Genomic DNA, 18,175 nt, shown 5'->3' with positions numbered 1-18,175 from the left:
CCGAATTATATCACTTCCCACCCCACTTTACGTAAGGACTCCATTCCTTTCTGCCATTTTGTCCACCTTCATCAAATTTGCTCTGACACCACCTTCCATACCAGACCTTCTGAAATGTCTTCTTTCAACCAAGGTAGACAGGACCCAGGACCGGGTCTAACCCACTTCCCGTTCACCTGTTCACATCCCTACCCCCCTCACAAGCATGATGGGATTCTCCTTCCACCCCACCAGCCTCCACATTTGCCAGATCATCTTCCACCATTTCCAGCACTTCCAATGTGATCCCACCACCAAACACATCTTACCCTTCCCGCCGTTCTCTGCTTTCCAATGAGACTGTTCCCTCCTAGACATCTCGGTTCCTTCTTCTCCCACCCCTATCACCTATTGTCTTTCCCTGGTACCTTCCCATGCTGTTCTTTCTCCTCGTCTCACTGTCTAGGGCCCTAAACACTCCTTTCACATAAGACAGCAATTTACATGTACTTCCTTTGTTTCCTGTATCTGTTGCTCATGGCATGGTCCCTCTACATTGGGTAGATTAGGTGACCACTTTGCCGAACACTTCCATTCTGTCTTTTTATTCGTTCATGGGATGTGGGCGTCGCTGGTAAGGCCAGCATTTATTGCCCATCCATAATTGCCCTTGAGATGGTGGTGATGAGCCGCCTTCTTAAACCGCTGCAGTCCGTGTGGTGAAGGTTCTCCCACAATGCTGTTAGGAAGGGAGTTCCAGGATTTTGACCCAGCGATGACGAAGGAACGGCGATATATTTCCAAGTCGGGATGGTGTTGACTTGGAGGGGAACGTGCAGGTGGTGTTGTTCCCATGTGCCTGCTGCCCTTGTCCTTCTAGGTGGTAGAGATCGAGGGTTTAGGAGGTGCTGTTGAAGAAGCCTTGGTGAGTTGCTGCAGTGCATCCTGTGGATGGTACACACTGCAGCCGCGGTGCGCCGGTGGTGAAGGGAGTGAATGTTTAGGGTAGTGGATGGGGCGCCAATCAAGCGGGCTGCTTTGTCCTGGATGGTGTCGAGCTTCTTGAATGTTGTTGGAGCTGCACTCATCCAGGCAAGTGGAGAGTATTCCATCACACTCCTGACTTGTGCCTTGTAGATGGTGGAAAGGCTTTGGGGAGTCAGAAGGTGAGTCACTCGCTGCAGAATACCCAGCCTCTGACCTGTTTATGTGGCTGGTCCAGTTAAGTTTCTGGTCAATGGTGACCCCCAGGATGTTGATGGTGGGGGATTCGGCGATGGTAATGCCGTTGAATGTCAAGGGTAGGTGGTTAGACTCTCTCTTGTTGGAGATGGTCATTGCCTGGCACTTGTCTGGCGCGAATGTTACTTGCCACTTATCAGCCCAAGCCTGGATGTTCTCCAGGTCTTGCTGTATGCGGGAAGGGACTGCTTCATTATCTGAGGGGTTGTGAATGGAACTGAACACTGTGCAATCATCAGTGAACATCCCCATTTCTGACCTTATGATGGAGGGAAGGTCATTGGTGAAGCAGCTGAAGATGGTGGGGCCTTGGACACTGCCCTGAGGAACTCCTGCAGCAATGTCCTGGGGCTGAGATGATTGGCCTCCAATAACCACTACCATCTTCCTTTGTGCTAGGTATGACTCCAGCCACTGGAGAGTTTTCCCCCGATTCCCATTGACTTCAATTTTACTAGGGCTCCTTGGTGCCACACTCAGTCAAATACTGCCTTGATATCAAGGGCAGTCACTCTCACCTCACCTCTGGAATTCAGCTCTTTTGTCCATGTTTGGACCAAGACTGAAATGAGGTCTGGAGGCGGAACCCAAACTGAGCATCGGTGAGCAGGTTATTGGTGAGTAAGTGCTGGTTGATAGCACTGTCGATGACACCTTCCATCACTTTGCTGATGATTAAGAATAGACTGATGGGGCGGTAATTGGCCGGATTGGATTTGTCCTGCTTTTTGTGGACAGGCATACCTGGGCAATTGTCCACATTGTTGGGTAGATGTCAGTGTTGTAGCTGTACTGGAACAGCTTGGCTAGAGGCGTGGCTAGTTCTGGAGCACAAGACTTCAGCACTACAGCCGGGATGTTGTTCATGGCCCTTAGCCTTTGCTGTATCCAGTGCACTCAGCCATTTCTTGATACCACGTGGAGTGAATCAAATTGGCTGAAGACTGGCTTCTGTGATGATGGGGATATCGGGAGGAAGCCGAGATGGATCATCCATCTGCAAGTGCAACACAAAGCTTCCTGTCAATTGACAAATCAATTCCCAGTCCCACTTTGACCTCTTCATCTTGGGCCTTCTACATTATTCCAATGAAGCTTAACACAAGCTTGAAGGACAGCACCATATCTTTCTGTTAAACACTTTGCAGCCCTCTGGCCTTAATATTGACTTCAGTAATTTCAGACCTTAACTTTATCTCCCATTTTATTTACAGTGGAAGATACTGAAGATATGGGATGAATATGTCAGTGTTTCTTCGGGGGGTGGGGGGGGGAGACGGGTTGACATTTGGGATGGGGACCCTTCAATGGAAATCTGTTTTGGCAGGGCAGTCTATACCCTTGGCAGCTTTTCCTGATTCTATTTCAAACCTGCCCCTTACCCTCCACCGCCACAGCTATTCATACATTGTGTACATATCTTTAAGATCTTTTATTATACATCTTCCTATTGTCTCATTTTAATATCAGTACAGCCATTTAACTATCTCCTGTTTTCCATTTAAGCATTTTACATATCATTCTGCTTCCTCTCTTTTTATTTATCTTTCTCTTCCCTCTGCTCTGTACCTTTTTTTAAATGTCATTGATATGTTCTTTCCACAGATGCTGACTGGCCCGCTGAATGTTTTCAGCATTTTTCAGCTTGTTTTAGATTAACAGCATTTTCAGCTTTTTGCTTTTTATTTAGGTTGAATTGCATCCAGTTTGAAAATTCATCTGCTTTCTCTAAGTTTTTTGTTTAGAATTTAGCCCTGAAATTGTGACATTCACAATTTTAGGATTGTGCTTGCTTGGGTTGCAGATGTACCAAAGCTGGCAGTGGAAAGAGATAGCCTTGGTAAAAATTGTGAGTCTCGCCCTTCTCCAATTGTAATAGCCTCTCAGGATCTGAAAAAATGGGTATTGGAAGCTAAGGCCGATAATCGACAATAATTTAGGAAAGGTTGGCAAAGAAACTAGGGAAATATGCAAAATTGAAAGAAAACACTTTATCACCAATGAATTGCTTTCTTGTTATCTAGGCAAATACAACAGTCAATTTGCACACAGCAAATGCTATAAATGGCCAATTAATGTTTCTGATGGCGATGGTCAGGACACAAGGAGAGCTCCCTTCCTTTCTTAGATTTGTGCTGTGGAATCTTTTACATTTATCTGAAAAGGTAGACAGGTTCTCAGTTTAATATCTCATTCAAAAGATGGCACCTCCAATAGTGCAGCGCACCTTCAGTACTGCAGGTACTTCAGAAATGTCAACCTAGATTATGTGATGAAGTCCTGGAGTGGAACTTGAAACCATAACCTTCTTGCTCAGAGGAGACAGTGCTACCAAACTGGCAGCCTCAACATCAGAATAACTTAATGTAAGGAGCAAAATGGAACTCAATATCATTGCTTTCTCCCAAACAAAAATAACTTTTCAATGTACTCTCGGGACAGAAATGTAGCTTTAAGGATCTAACTACAGCAGGCCAGGCCACTGATTTAGTAACACACCCCACACCGCCAGCAGCGCCTTGCAGTTTTGGAGCTAATGTTCTACTACATGAGCCATGCGTATCGGGAAATATGGCGGTATAGGCAGCGTTTCCCTCATTTTCCAAGGTAAAATGCTCCTCTGTTTTGGAGGGTTTCACCTAATGACTGACTGATAACTGATTAAATTGATTACAACCAAGACTATTCAGGTAGTCTTATTGCTCAAACTGGACCGCTGAAATCTAGGAATCTGACTAACTATGTTTCAGCATATGCTCTTTGTAGACTACAGAATATTAATATAATGGGCATTCTTAATGAAAAAGGTATCAATATGTTGCATGATTTTAACAGAAACCGTTTCCAAATGAATAATTGAATACTTTCTGTTTTATATTTACAGATTCTATTGAGTGCAGATTCTGATGTATACAAGCCAGGAGACCAAATGTCTTTAAGAATTAATGCTCAACCAAGCTCACTTGTTGCATTATCTTCCATTGACACTGCTGTATATGAAATAAGAACAGGAAGCAAGATATCAATCAAAAAAGTTAAGTGAATTTTCACATCTGATTAAATACGATTTTATAACAAATAAGTTATATATGAACTATAATTGGTCTTATAGGATTTGTTTCTGATACTGTTCAAAACAGATTTACAATAGGCAGTCATGTGGAATGTTAAAAATTTATATTGCAAGGAAAAATTGATGTTGGTTTGTAACTTGCAAAGTTCATCATTATATATTTCTGATTTAAAAAATAAAAATGGAATAAAATATAATCTATAGAACTTGAGTCCTAGCAGTACAGTCCATGCTTATCACGGGCAGTCATCTATATCGGGCAAATGACGCTAACCATTTGCCATTTACACTGAGGTCAATTACAAAGGCGTCGCTTATTTAAGCTACTGGCTATTTTGGGCAATTCAATAAGATTTTCCCACCTTATATTCGTATTTAAATCAACCATAGATCATTCTGTGTCTGTGTCTGGTTTTTTTTCAGACCTCTGGGTTTTATTGTTCGATCGACGGCGGTTCACAAAGGCGACTCACCACCACCTTCTCGAGCAATTAGGGATGGGCAATAAATGCTGGCCTTGCCAGCAATGCCCACATCCCATGAATGAATTTTTAAAAAAATTTGGCGGTCATCAGGGCTGTAGAGTTCACTCATCAGCCGTTAGATATAGGAGGGGCATTTCCCCGATGTTGGAGATGAACAGAGTGATCAATTCTGGAACGACATAGTCAAACACAGGGTAGTTTGCGCCCACTTTGGAGAGAATCTCACCTTCTGTTCACTGCTGTCAGTCTTTCGTTAGCGAGAATGATCTTAGTGCCAATAATCATCTTATTAGCCATGACGGCAAAGGTCTGTAATGACGGTTGTTTCAATCCAGGCCTTGGACATTTCCTGTTCCCATTCTGTCTCAGTGTCTCTAAGAGACGATATATCGTCCAACGCTTATAGCGGGCTAGTCATGTTAACACCAACGTGCCCGCTATAATTGATGGGGACTGTACTTATCTTTATAATTTTATTGGAGCATTGGGATTACCATCCAGGATTGGGAAGAATGCTAACCTTCACTCAACATAATGATTGAAGATGGAGCCTTCATTTTCATGGCCCAAGTTTTATTTTAATTTTTTTTTCTCGGTAACACAACATTCATTGCACAACCCTAGTTGCTCTGAGAAGGTGGTGCTAAACCACTTCAGAGGGCACTGTGAGCCACATGTAGGCCTCACCAGGTCGGAGTGGAAGGTTCCCTACACTGAAGGATATTAATGACCTTTTTGGGTTTTTACAACAATCCAGCAGCCTTCATAATCATTTTCAGGTATTAGCCACAAATTACCAACTCGTTGTGTGGGGATTTGAAATCATGACCTCTGGGTTGCGAATTCCGCACTATAACCCCGCGGTTCCGTGTCTAAGTGGGTCTTTTTAATCCAGGAGATCCAGTGTGCTTTTTCTCTGCGAAAAATTGGCTATTTCTTCTCTCGGGTGGGAGATAGTATGATTTTTTTTGAAGGCCTAATGTAGGTGGAAGTGTATTACCATAAGTAGCTGTTGAAGCCGTCAATCATAACATTCAAGAGGGAATTAGAGAATCACCTGAGAAGAACAACAAAATAGGTTTAGAGTAGATAGCTCTGCTGTGGAGTTAGTACCTGCATAGGCAAGGTGTGCCAATGACCTACTCCTCTGCTAAAGTTTTTTGATTCTATGATTCTGTATTTGTCATTTCAAAAATTCAAATAACTGCTAGACTGAGTTATTTGAATAAATAGATTCCTTAAAGCCAGCGTTAGTCAAGAAGATTTATTTAGTGATATTACTAAAGAAAAAAATGCAAGAATAAGTAAATAGAATACTATTCATTATGTGGGTGGTGGAATTGCAACTTATGTATGTTTTCTTAAAAACATCAGCTTGCATTTATATAGCACCTTTAACATAGGAAAAACTTTCCATGGCACTTCACAAAGGTGTAATCACAAATAAACGGACACTGAACCAAAGAAGGAGATATTGGGAAGGGTGACTAAAAGCTTGATTAGAGGTGGGTTTTAAGAAGTCTCTTAAAGGAGGAAAAGGAGGTGGGAGGTGTAGGGTCTTAGGCAGGGAATTCAGAGCATGGAGCCTAGGCTGAAGTCACATCAATGGTGGGGCAAAGGGAGAGATGATGCACAAATGTCCAGTCAGAGGAATAGAGAGTTCAGGGAAGGGGATTGTAGGGATCAAAGAGCTTACAGAGATGGAGAGGGGTGGGACCATAAAGGGATTTCACACAAGGATGCAAATTTTAAATTTGAGGTGTTGGGGGACCAGGAGCCAATGTAGGTCAGTCAGTACAGGGGTGATAGGTGAGTGGGACCTGGTATAGGATAGTATACGGGCAGCAGAGTGTTGGTTAAACTGAAGTTTACGGAGGGTGGAGTATGGGAGTCCAGTCAGGAGAGCATTGGAATAATCGACATCCAGAAGACTGGCTATTCTCTGCATTTGTATGCAGTGCAAGAAAATTAATATTCACATTAAATAACTACTGCCATTCCTCCCGTAGGTACTTCTAGATGCTGAAAAGCATGATCTTGGATGTGGTGCTGGAGGGGGGAGAAATAATGCCGATGTATTCAAGAGAGCTGGACTGATGTTTTTGACCAATGCCAATGCTAAAGCTTTGCCAGTTACTGGTAACTAAACTATCAAATAAATAAATTATAATTAAAATATACAGCTAAATGTACAGACATTCAAGGGGAAGCGTTTTTTGGCTGTATTCAAAATGTTATACACCTTAGAATTGTTGGAAGTAGGAGTCATTGGACAATGATCAGGAATAGGAACCCTGGTCAATTTTCCACTCTCTCTAGCTCAGCAGCACTGAGGATAGTTGTTCGGCTCTTCTATCACCTGACTGAGATTGGCTGACTCAGCGCAGACCAGTGAATTTCCTGGAATGTCCCTGCTATGAAAGAAAGAACTTGCATTTATATAGTGCCTTTCACAACTTCAGGATATTCCAAAGTGCATCACAACCAATGAAGTACTTTTGAAGTATAGTCACTGTTGTAATGCTGAGAAACGTAGCAGCAATTTGCGCACAGCAAGGCCCCACAAACTTTAATGGGATAAATGACCAGAGAATCTTTTTTTGGTAGTGTTAGTTGAGGGAAAAAATATTGGCCAGGAGACCTCCTTTGCTCTTCTTCAACTGGTAACTTGGGACCTTTTACATCCATCTGAGAAGGCAGACAGGGCCTCCATTTAATGTTTCATCTGAAAGACGGCACCTCCATCATTGCAGCACTCCCTTAGTACTGAACTAAAGTGTCAGCCTAGATTATATGCTCAAGTTTCTGGAATGGAAGCCTGAACCTATAACTTTCTGACTCCAAGGCAATAGTGCTACCACTCAGCCAAGTCTGACATCATGAGTTTCTATTACAATGACATCAATCTAAGTTGAGAATGTTAAATATTTCTAATATCATCCATTATTTATTACAATGCTTCTGGCAATGTGGTGAAACCATTTACTCAGATGGTACTACATAAACCTTTTACAACTGAAGCTCCATTTTTACTTTCAACAGATACAAAATGTGATGTAATTTTGAGACCAAAGCGAGATGTGAATATGATGACTGAAATACGGAAGAAAAGTAAGAACATTTTGAAATCATTGATTGAAAGAAGCATTCCTGTACTTCAACCGAAGGGGACAACACTTAATCATAGCTGGTGAATCTTGTATTGAATTGAACTGCAGTTTTTTCTCCCCTTCTCTTCTAAAGGTGCTGACTCACATTGGGGTATAGTTATATAGGCATTGGCACCTAACCTAAGCGCATGAACCTAGACAGTGAAGGTGGAATTCTCCTCCACGACCCCAGTGGAGAATGAGGAAAAATTCAGGTGGTGAGGCCTACCCCTGCCTCACTGCTCTGAAAGAAATTTCTCTCCCTCTGCCCCAGCCGGGACCTTCGCTGACCGCTCCTTCCCCACCTGCCACCTATAAATGATGGTGAGGGAGATGTGGCAAGGCCTAGGTAACCAGAAGAGTTCCCTTCTGCCACCCCACTTACTGCTGGTTCCCAAGGCAGCGATGTGCAAGGTAGCAGTAGGCCCTGGAAGAGATGATCAATGCCTTGATGCCCTTCACAGAGGAAGGAGAGGGCTTGTAACAGTCTCCTCTCCCTCCAATTTCCCCAAACACTTGCTGAAGGTCTTAGTCTTGGCTGAGGCCTTCAGTGGGAGCCTTGATCCAATCTTTAACTGCCTGCCTACTTTCCACCAGGTGGGCAGGGTTAAAATCACCCCTTTGGTTTCAGATCTTTAGGAAACCATCTGAACATATCAGAAACAGTTGGCTTCAGCAATTTATTGTTTATCAATGCAGCATCCTTTTGGGAATGGCCATGAATATCTCAAGAGAAAAAATCTTGCTTCATTTTTTTGTTTCCAGTTGCCAGATTTACAAACCCTATTGAGCAGAAGTGTTGTATGGATGGAATGAGGGACTATCCTCTCAGGCACTCTTGCACTGAACGAGCGAGTAGAATCAAGCTACCTGATCCTTGCACAAGTATATTTTTAGAATGCTGCAATCATGCACAAAAGTTACGTTTGAAGTCTGTAAACGAATTGACATTGGGACGAATGGGTAAGTCCTGGAGCACAAAAGATGATTATTTCCTGCACACCCATTCAGACTGGCAAATGAGCTGGGAACCCTTGTAGTGGGCGGTCCTTCTTTTTTACAGTCTTCCGAGCTTTATCCTGATACCTTCAAAGATTACTTTTTTTTGGCATTTTCCTTCATATATGTGATCATTTTGTAAACAAACATGGTTGATCTGTACTTTGATTCCATTGCTCGATATCCCTTGATATGCTTACAAAAATCTATCAATCTCAGCCTTGAAAATTTCAATTAACTCAACATCCACAGCTTTTTGGGAGAGCGAGTTCCAGATTTCCAACACCCTTTGTGTGAAAAAGTGCTTCCTGTTTTCACTCCTAAATGGCCTGGCTCTAATTTTAAGATTATGCCCCATTGTTCTCGATTCCCCCACCAGAGGAAATAGTTTCTTTGTATCTACCCTATTGAATTTGGGTTCAGACACCTCAAGAATATTGTTGGCTGAGGCAGCTGGATTCTGGTCATTATGCATCAATTCTAAAATGTAAGATCTTGCTGTTTTTCATGTCCTCATTCCTTTTTGTTTAAACCCAAAACTAGAATTGAACAATGAATTTGAAATGGAGACACCGCAGATCCGTAGTTATTTTCCAGAAAGCTGGCTATGGGAAGTCCATGAAATTTCAGAGAGGTATTTTCTGCATTACATTCTTCTAGATATGTATTCTGGCAATTTATAATTGGATTCGACAATCTCCATTCTGCTGTGAGAACTTGTCTCACCTCTCACCTCTCACATGCAGATCAGAGTGGTATTTACAGCAGCTATGGAGAAGCCCACCTCTGAGACCCAGATCACCTGCTCTTCTGAGTGACAAAGTTTACAAAATAACAAATAGTGGGTGGCAGCATGTGGGCACCAGCCATATGTTTTTAAAATAATAGAGCCTAGAAATTCGATGGCGCCGTGCCTGTTTTCCGGACACTGAACTGGCGCATAAGCCTCCAATATGAAGCCTGAAGATTTCGCTCATTACGGGCCAGAAGTGCACCACCCGCCATATTGGTATAGGCAAAAAAATAGGTGTCCATGGTGCATGCCTGTAACTGGCGTTAGGCCCTTTGCATATGCAAATAAGGGGCTTAACGCCTGTTTGAGACCCACTCTGCAATATTGGGTTGCCCTGAGACAGCAGCGTCGGCACCGGCTGCATTCAGGAAAACCAGGTCTACATGCGGCCTAACAGGTGGTCGTTAAAGGGACAGCAGCAGGCCGCCATCAAAAAGGTAAGATATTAAAATATAGTTACCTGAATGTGGAGCAGGAGTGGTCTGTATGATTTCTGCCTTTTATTATTTACTCCTACGTGGACTATTACCATTGGTTCTCTCCTATCCCTTCAGTGGCACTTCTAACCTTTCCACAATGTGTGTTGCTCTTTCTCCAAGTAGACAACTCCCCATCCTATAGGTATTGTGCTTAAAACAAACATGGTTATCTACCTTACTGAGTAATAAGTCTCCTCTGACTATAATCTCTCCATGCCTTTCAGTCTGTGTCTTTGTCTTTGTCAAATACTTTCTCTGGTTTCTTAACTACCTCTTCCCTTATGACCTGGTTTCCTTCTGCATTAGGGGACAGTATCTGGTATCTGTTCATTATTGTAACCTGAGTAGCTTCACAGGCTTTCTGAACATTCCTGTTACTTTTTCCTCACTTAATCCAATATCCCCATTTCAAGTTTTCCTCAGCATTTATCTCCTTTTATTGGTGGTGCTGTACCTGTTTGATTCAGTCCTCATCCTTGAATTCTTAGTGACTCACCCTCAAGGTCATCCACTTCGCTGATCTGCAGCAACCTATTTGCGGAATCTAGTACTATGCATTTGCTCTCTGTAGCCTTCACAAAGTTCCTGTACTCTCCTCTCTAAGGCTATAACACTTTCCTTGAACTTTTTGATAAACAGACAATTTTCACATCTTTCCCCATCTGTTATAACAGTATCTTAGTAGGTACAGCACAGGAGGAGGCCACTGGGCCCATCATGCCTGTGCCAGCTCTTTGAAAGAGCTGTCCAATTAGTCTCATTCCTCTGCTCTTTCCCCATAGCCCTGTAAATGTTTTCCCTTCAAGTATTTATCTAATTCCCTTTTGAAAGTTACTATTGAATCAGCTTCCGCCACCCTTTCAGGCAGTGCATTCCAAATTATTACAACTTGACGCATAAAAAAAATGTTTCCTCATGACGCCTCTGGCTCTTTTGCCAATCACCTTAAATCTGTGTCATCTGACTACTGACCCTTTTGCCACTGGAAATGGTTTCTCCTTATTTACTCTATCAAAGCCGTTCATGATTTTAAACACCTCAATCAAATCTCCCCTTAACCTTCTATGTTCTAAGGAGAACAATCCCAGTTTCTCCCATCTCTTCACATAACTGAAGTCCCTCATTCCTGGTAGCATTCTAGTAAATCTCGACTGCACCCTTTCTAAGGCCTTCTCATCCTTCCTAAAGTGTGGTGCCCAGAATTGAACATTATACTCCAGCTGAGGCCTAATCAGTGTTTTATAAAGGTTTAGCATAACTTCCTTGCTTTTGTACTCTATGCTTCTATTAATAAAGCCCAGGATCCCATATGCTTTTTTAACAGCCTCCTTAACTTGCCTGCCACCTTCAAAGATTTGTATATGTGCACCCCCGGTTCTCTCTGTTCCTGCACCCCCTTTAATATTGTAGCATTTAGTTTATATTACCTCTCCTCATTCTTCCGACCAAAATGCACCACTTCACACTTCTCTGCGTTAAATTTCATCTGCCATGTGTCTGCCCTTTTCACCAGTCTGTCTCTGTCTTCCTGAAGTCTGTCACTATCCTCCACATTGTTTGCTACTTTCCGAGTTTTGTGGCATCTGCAAACTTGAAATTATACCCTCTATACCCAAGTCCAGGTCACCACCCTAAACATTCACTCCCTTCACCACCGGCGCACTATGGCTGTAGTGTGTACCATCCACAGGATGCACTGCAGCAACTTGCCAAGGCTTCCTCGTCAGCACCTCCCAAACCCGCGACCTCTACCACCCAAAAGGACAAGGGCAGCAGGCACATGGGAACAACACCACCTGCACGTTCCCCTCTGTTGGCCAGGGGCTGCAGAAACTACTGAGATTCCAAACTGTTGACACACAGGCAAAAGCAAGTTTTGAACTTCAGCCCCTGGCCAACACCTCCAAGTCACACACCATCCCAACTTGGAAATATATCGCCGTTCCTTCATCGTCGCTGGGTCAAAATCCTGGAACTCCCTTCCTAACAGCACTGTGGGAGAACCTTCACCACATGGACTGCAGCGGTTCAAGAAGGCGGCTCACCACCACCTTCTCAAGGGCAATTAGGGATGGGCAATAAATGCTGGTCTCGCCAGCGACGCCCACATCCCATGAACGAATTTTTTTTTTAATCTGGTTCTCTTTCGTGTAAACATCACCCAGAACACAGACTTCATGACCTTTTACAAATTAGAACATTCTCTGTATTTTTGATCGAAAAATAAATTCCCCCTTTCAGATAGAGAAATCTGGACTTTGCACTAAGAGAGTTTTAAACTTTTATTTATCTTTCATTTATCTTGCCTGCCTTTCTCTACAAAATCTCCATTCTTCTGCCAGTTTGATAGATGCAATCCCTTTTGCTTTTTTTTCTTCTAACTTTTCTTCTCTTAGGTGTTCCCCGTAGACTTTTTTTTCCTCAAATACTTTAACATTGTCTTTTGTCAGGTGCCTTTTTAATTTTACTTGTTCCTTTTTAAATTATCTTGTCTCAGTTGCTGCCTCACGCTGCTCACTGAGAGTTGCGGAGAGAGGAATGTGACAAAAATAAAGCATTTTTTTCTATTATGCATTATGGTATTAGCATCTTTCTTTCTGTCCCAATACATATGGGATAAAAAAAATCAGGTTCACTCAGAAAATGGCCTAGCTTTTTGTTTGATATACAATGGCCTCAGAATAGAAGCTAGGGCTGAAACTCTTGAGTTTGTCCTGCCCACATTTTCTGTCCATTTTGGAAGGAAAATCATGGGAAGTGCACTAATAATTTCCCGATATGCATTGCCAGCAGGCGAATCACCCCTCCTGCAGTTCAAACTTAGAAAACTGTTCATGTCTGGTCAGGTATTCAAGGAAGGGCAAAGCCATTCCATTTGAATACAAGCATCCTGTGTGTCTTGTTTGTATATCTGTTTAATTGGCAGCTCTTCTTGAGTTTGAGACACAAATTTCCTTTGACCCATAAGAATTAATCAGCCTGTCTTGTTCCAATTCAGTAGTCCATTTGAAGCCATCAGAGAGTGCTAGGTAGACCAGAGAGACTCCATAAATAGTTAGCCACATAATATTAATATTCAAAGACTCTGAGCCATGTCCAGTCATGTTACAGTTTAGTACAACAGACATGGCTCTATATATATATATATATATATATCTTCCATGGAGGAATAGTTATACCTATAACTATTGGAAATCTACAATGTGTCCTTGCTTTTGTTCAATTATCCATTCACTATTTAATAAATATGCTTGGCAGTTTACAGCCTAACCCATGACCTGATGTAGTGTTCATTCCATCGTCTCTATAGTTGACGAAGATCACATGAAGGCATGCGATATAAACCAGTAACAAGGGTTTTCTGTTCAACCCTTGAGCTCAGTAAAAATTACTTAGATATTGAGCAGATAAAGGTACACTCACGACTGTAAGGAATGAAGCCCCAGCTGTGGCAATGGCCCGAGATGTTTAAATCGAGTAAATTTTCTAGTATAAATCAAAAAAATAAATGCGCTTTCCCAGGTGAAGTTTAGCACTGTTGCTTTTTTCTTAAGTGTTTTGGCCAAATCCTGCTGTGATTTGAGCTGTTGAGTTGCCATTCTCCCATTGCTATTTCACAGCACCAGCTACAACTCTTGCTGAGCAGCAGTGCGCATAAAGGTTCAACTGGGGAGTACAGAAACTTGGAAGTTTGGAGGAGGATTGCTTGGACCTATTTGCACATTGATTGTAAAGTCCAAACGCTGACAAAACAGATACCGGGTCCAAAAGCTGACTGTTTGTGTAAAACGCAGATGGTTGGTACATATGTATATACTTATATAAATGGCCACAGTAAATACGAAGAAGCTTGATTAAAGTGAAAACAAATTAAATATTGGAACTCAACAACAAATACAACAGCCGTCCAAAAGCAGTGCTAAATTTTGCCTTTGTCCCACAGATAATTCACCATTTGCCTTGGTCGTCTATTCTTCATTTAACCTTCCTGTGTCCACAAATAAAATGTTTTAGCTCTGCTTATCTACTGACCTTGGGAAGCAAAACAAAAAATCATCAAAAATCCAGATTTTAGATGATTGTAAAACAAACTAGATTTTTAGATTACAGGCATTGTCCTTGCATGGTTTCCAAATATTACTACTATAGTAATCATAGAATCATAGAAGTTTACAACATGGAAACAGGCCCTTCGGCCCAACATGTCCATGTCGCCCAGTTTATACCACTAAGCTAGTCCCAATTGCCTGCACTTGGCCCATATCCCTCTATACCCATCTTACCCACGTAACTGTCCAAATGCTTTTTAAAAGACAAAATTGTACCCGCCTCTACTACTGCCTTGGGCAGCTCGTTCCAGACACTCACCACCCTTTGAGTGAAAAAATTGCCCCTCTGGATCCTTTTGTATCTCTCCCCTCTCACCTTAAATCTATGCCCCCTCATTATAGACTCCCCTAACTTTGGGAAAAGATTTTGACTATCTACCTTATCTATGCCCCTCATTATTTTATAGACTTCTATAAGATCACCCCTAAACCTCCTACTCTCCAGGGAAAAAAGTCTCAGTCTATCCAACCTCTCCCTATAAGTCAAACCATCAAGTCCCGGTAGAATCCTAGTAAATCTTTTCTGCACTCTTTCTAGTTTAATAATATCCTTTCTATAATAGGGTGACCAGAACTGTACACAGTATTCCAAGTGTGGCCTTACTAATGTCTTGTACAACTTCAACAAGACATCCCAACTCCTGTATTCAATGTTCTGACCAATGAAACCAAGCATGCTGAATGCCTTCTTCACCACCCTATCCACCTGTGACTCCACTTTCAAGGAGCTATGAACGTGTACTCCTAGATCTCTTTGTTCTATAACTCTCCCCAACGCCCTACCATTAACGGAGTAGGTCCTGGCCCGATTCGATCTACCAAAATGCATCACCTCACATTTATCTAAATTAAACTCCATCTGCCATTCATCGGCCCACTGGCCCAATTTATCAAGATCCCGTTGCAATCCTAGATAACCTTCTTCACTGTCCACAATGCCACCAATCTTGGTGTCATCTGCAAACTTACTAACCATGCCTCCTAAATTCTCATCCAAATCATTAATATAAATAACAAATAACAGCGGACCCAGCACCGATCCCTGAGGCACACCGCTGGTCACAAGCCTCCATTTGAAAAACAACCCTCTACAACCACCCTCTGTCTTCTGTCGTCAATCCAATTTTGTATCCAATTGGCTACCTCACCTTGGATCCCGTGAGATTTAACCTTATGTAACAACCTACCATGCAGTACCTTGTCAAAGGCTTTGCTAAAGTCCATGTAGACCACGTCTACTGCACAGCCCTCATCTATCTTCTTGGTTACCCCTTCAAAAAACTCAATCAAATTTGTGAGACATGATTTTCCACTCACAAAACCATGCTGACTGTTCCTAATCAGTCCCTGCCTCTTCAAATGCCCGTAGATCCTGTCCCTCAGAATACCCTCTAACAACTTACCCACTACAGATGTCAGGCTCACCGGTCTGTAGTTCCCAGGCTTTTCCCTGCCGCCCTTCTTAAACAAAGGCACAACATTTGCTACCCTCCAATCTTCAGGCACCTCACTTGTAGCTGTCGATGATTCAAATATCTCTGCTAGGGGACCCGCAATTTCCTCCCTAACCTCCCATAACGTCCTGGGATACATTTCATCAGGTCCGGGAGATTTATCTACCTTGATGCGCGTTAAGACTTCCAGCACCTCCCTCTCTGTAATATGTACACTCCTCAAGACATCACTATTTATTTCCCCAAGTTCCCTAACATCCATGCCTTTCTCAACCGTAATTCAAATTTTACAAATGTTATATATTATTTTTGTTTTCTCATTATGTTTAGGTCAGGTACACGGACAGTGTTAAATACATTGCCCGATTCACTGACTACTTGGGAAGTCCAAGGAGTTGGAATTTCTGAAACTGGTAAGTAAACAGCTGGACAGTTTTAGAACTTGCGAATATTAAGCATCATATTCAATTCACATGAAATACTCTACGATCCTTCTTATTTTTCATATTTTGTGCAGGTATATGTGTTGCTGATCCAATAAAAGTGACAGTTTATCAAGATGTGATTCTAAAAGCAAAAGTACCTTATTCTGTCGTGCGAGGTGAACAAGTGCAACTAAGAGTTTCTGTGTATAATTATCAGAAGGACACAACAGGGGTATATCTTAAAAACTTGTTCATGTTTCATAATTTGTTTATTAGAAATATGCATTACAATGTTAATAGATATAATGTTGACAGCTGTCTGGCAGCTCTTTGAGCGAGGCTTATTCATTGCTGCATTTTGATTATATGAATATCAGAACATGTTCAGAAACCGCTGACATATTCACATTGAACCAACAGATAACAGATTTAGTAGATGAGTGGCATTTTATTAAATGCAATTAAAAACGAGTTTTACTCTATTCTGTATCAGGATCTTGTAGACCACCTTCAGATGGAGTTCATCCATGTGTAAGTATCTCAGTCCGAGGACAGAAAGAGAAAGGAAGAACTTAGAAATATAGTAACAGTTTCAAGGAGTAGAAGACCTTCCAACCATATAAACCACCTAGCCACAGTTTCTTTTGGTGCACTTCTAATAACCGTGACTCCCATTTGTTGACCAGAACCAATCTAGTTCCTTCTTGAAACCCATTAAGGCTTCTTGTTCCACCACCTGTGCCGGTAATCTGTTCCACAGACTTATCATCCTTTTAGTAAAATAAAGGTTCCTCTTGCATTTTCTATTTGCATTTTTATAGCTCCTTTCATGTCCCCAGGACATTCCAATGTGTTTTTTTTATTTTTTTTTATTCGTTCACGGGATGTGGGCGTCGCTGGCGAGGCCAGCATTTATTGCCCATCCCTAATTGCCCTCGAGAAGGTGGTGGTGAGCCGCCTTCTTGAACCGCTGCAGTCCGTGTGGTGACGGTTCTCCCACAGTGCTGTTTGGAAGGGAGTTCCAGGATTTTGACCCAGCGATGATGAAGGAACGGCGATATATTTCCAAGTCGGGATGGTGTGTGACTTGGAGGGGAACGTGCAGGTGGTGTTGTTCCCATGTGCCTGCTGCTCTTGTCCTTCTAGGTGGTAGAGGTCGCGGGTTTGGGAGGTGCTGTCGAAGAAGCCTTGGCGAGTTGCTGCAGTGCATCCTGTGGATGGTACACACTGCAGCCACAGTGCGCCGGTGGTGAAGGGAGTGAATGTTTAGGGTGATGGATGGGGTGCCAATCAAGCGGGCTGCTTTATCTTGGATGGTGTCGAGCTTCTTGAGTGTTGTTGGAGCTGCACTCATCCAGGCAAGTGGAGAGTATTCCATCACACTCCTGACTTGGGGAGTCAGGAGGTGAGTCACTCGCCGCAGAACACCCAGCCTCTGACCTGCTCTCGTAGCCACAGTATTTATATGGCTGGTCCAGTTCAGTTTCTGGTCAATGGTGACCCCCAGGATGTTGATGGTGGGGGATTCGGCGATGGTAATGCCGTTGAATGTCAAGGGGAGGTGGTTAGACTTTCTCTTGTTGGAGATGGTCATTGCCTGGCACTTATCTGGCGCGAATGTTACTTGCCACTTATGAGCCCAAGCCTGGATGTTGTCCAGGTCTTGCTGCATGCAGGCTCGGACTGCTTCATTGTCTGAGGGGTTGCGAATGGAACTGAACACTGTGCAGTCATCAGCGAACATCCCCATTTCTGACCTTATGATGGAGGGAAGGTCATTGATGAAGCAGCTGAAGATGGTTGGGCCTAGGACACTGCCCTGAGGAACTCCTGCAGCAATGCCCTGGGGCTGAGATGATTGGCCTCCAACAACCACTACCATCTTCCTTTGTGCTAGGTATGACTCCAGCCACTGGAGAGTTTTCCCCCTGATTCCCATGGACTTCAATTTTACTAGGGCTCCTTGGTGCCACACTCGGTCAAATGCT

The 18,175-nt window shown here is 42.8% G+C and overlaps 1 protein-coding gene across 1 annotated transcript in view; it reads left to right on the top strand.

The window, feature by feature from the left end:
• c5 (complement component 5) overlaps positions 1 to 18,175 on the top strand; it is a 95,590-nt gene that overhangs the window by 36,806 nt on the left and 40,609 nt on the right. Inside the window, 7 exon segments of the mRNA XM_067969425.1 lie at positions 4,106 to 4,255; positions 6,789 to 6,918; positions 7,822 to 7,890; positions 8,694 to 8,891; positions 9,471 to 9,561; positions 16,093 to 16,175; positions 16,280 to 16,419. Coding sequence (XP_067825526.1) covers positions 4,106 to 4,255; positions 6,789 to 6,918; positions 7,822 to 7,890; positions 8,694 to 8,891; positions 9,471 to 9,561; positions 16,093 to 16,175; positions 16,280 to 16,419 — 861 coding nt within the window.

Source organism: Heptranchias perlo, chromosome 31 (genome assembly GCF_035084215.1).
Source record: "Heptranchias perlo isolate sHepPer1 chromosome 31, sHepPer1.hap1, whole genome shotgun sequence".
Taxonomy (NCBI): Eukaryota; Metazoa; Chordata; class Chondrichthyes; order Hexanchiformes; family Hexanchidae; genus Heptranchias; species Heptranchias perlo.
This window is presented reverse-complemented; position numbering and strand designations above follow the sequence as displayed.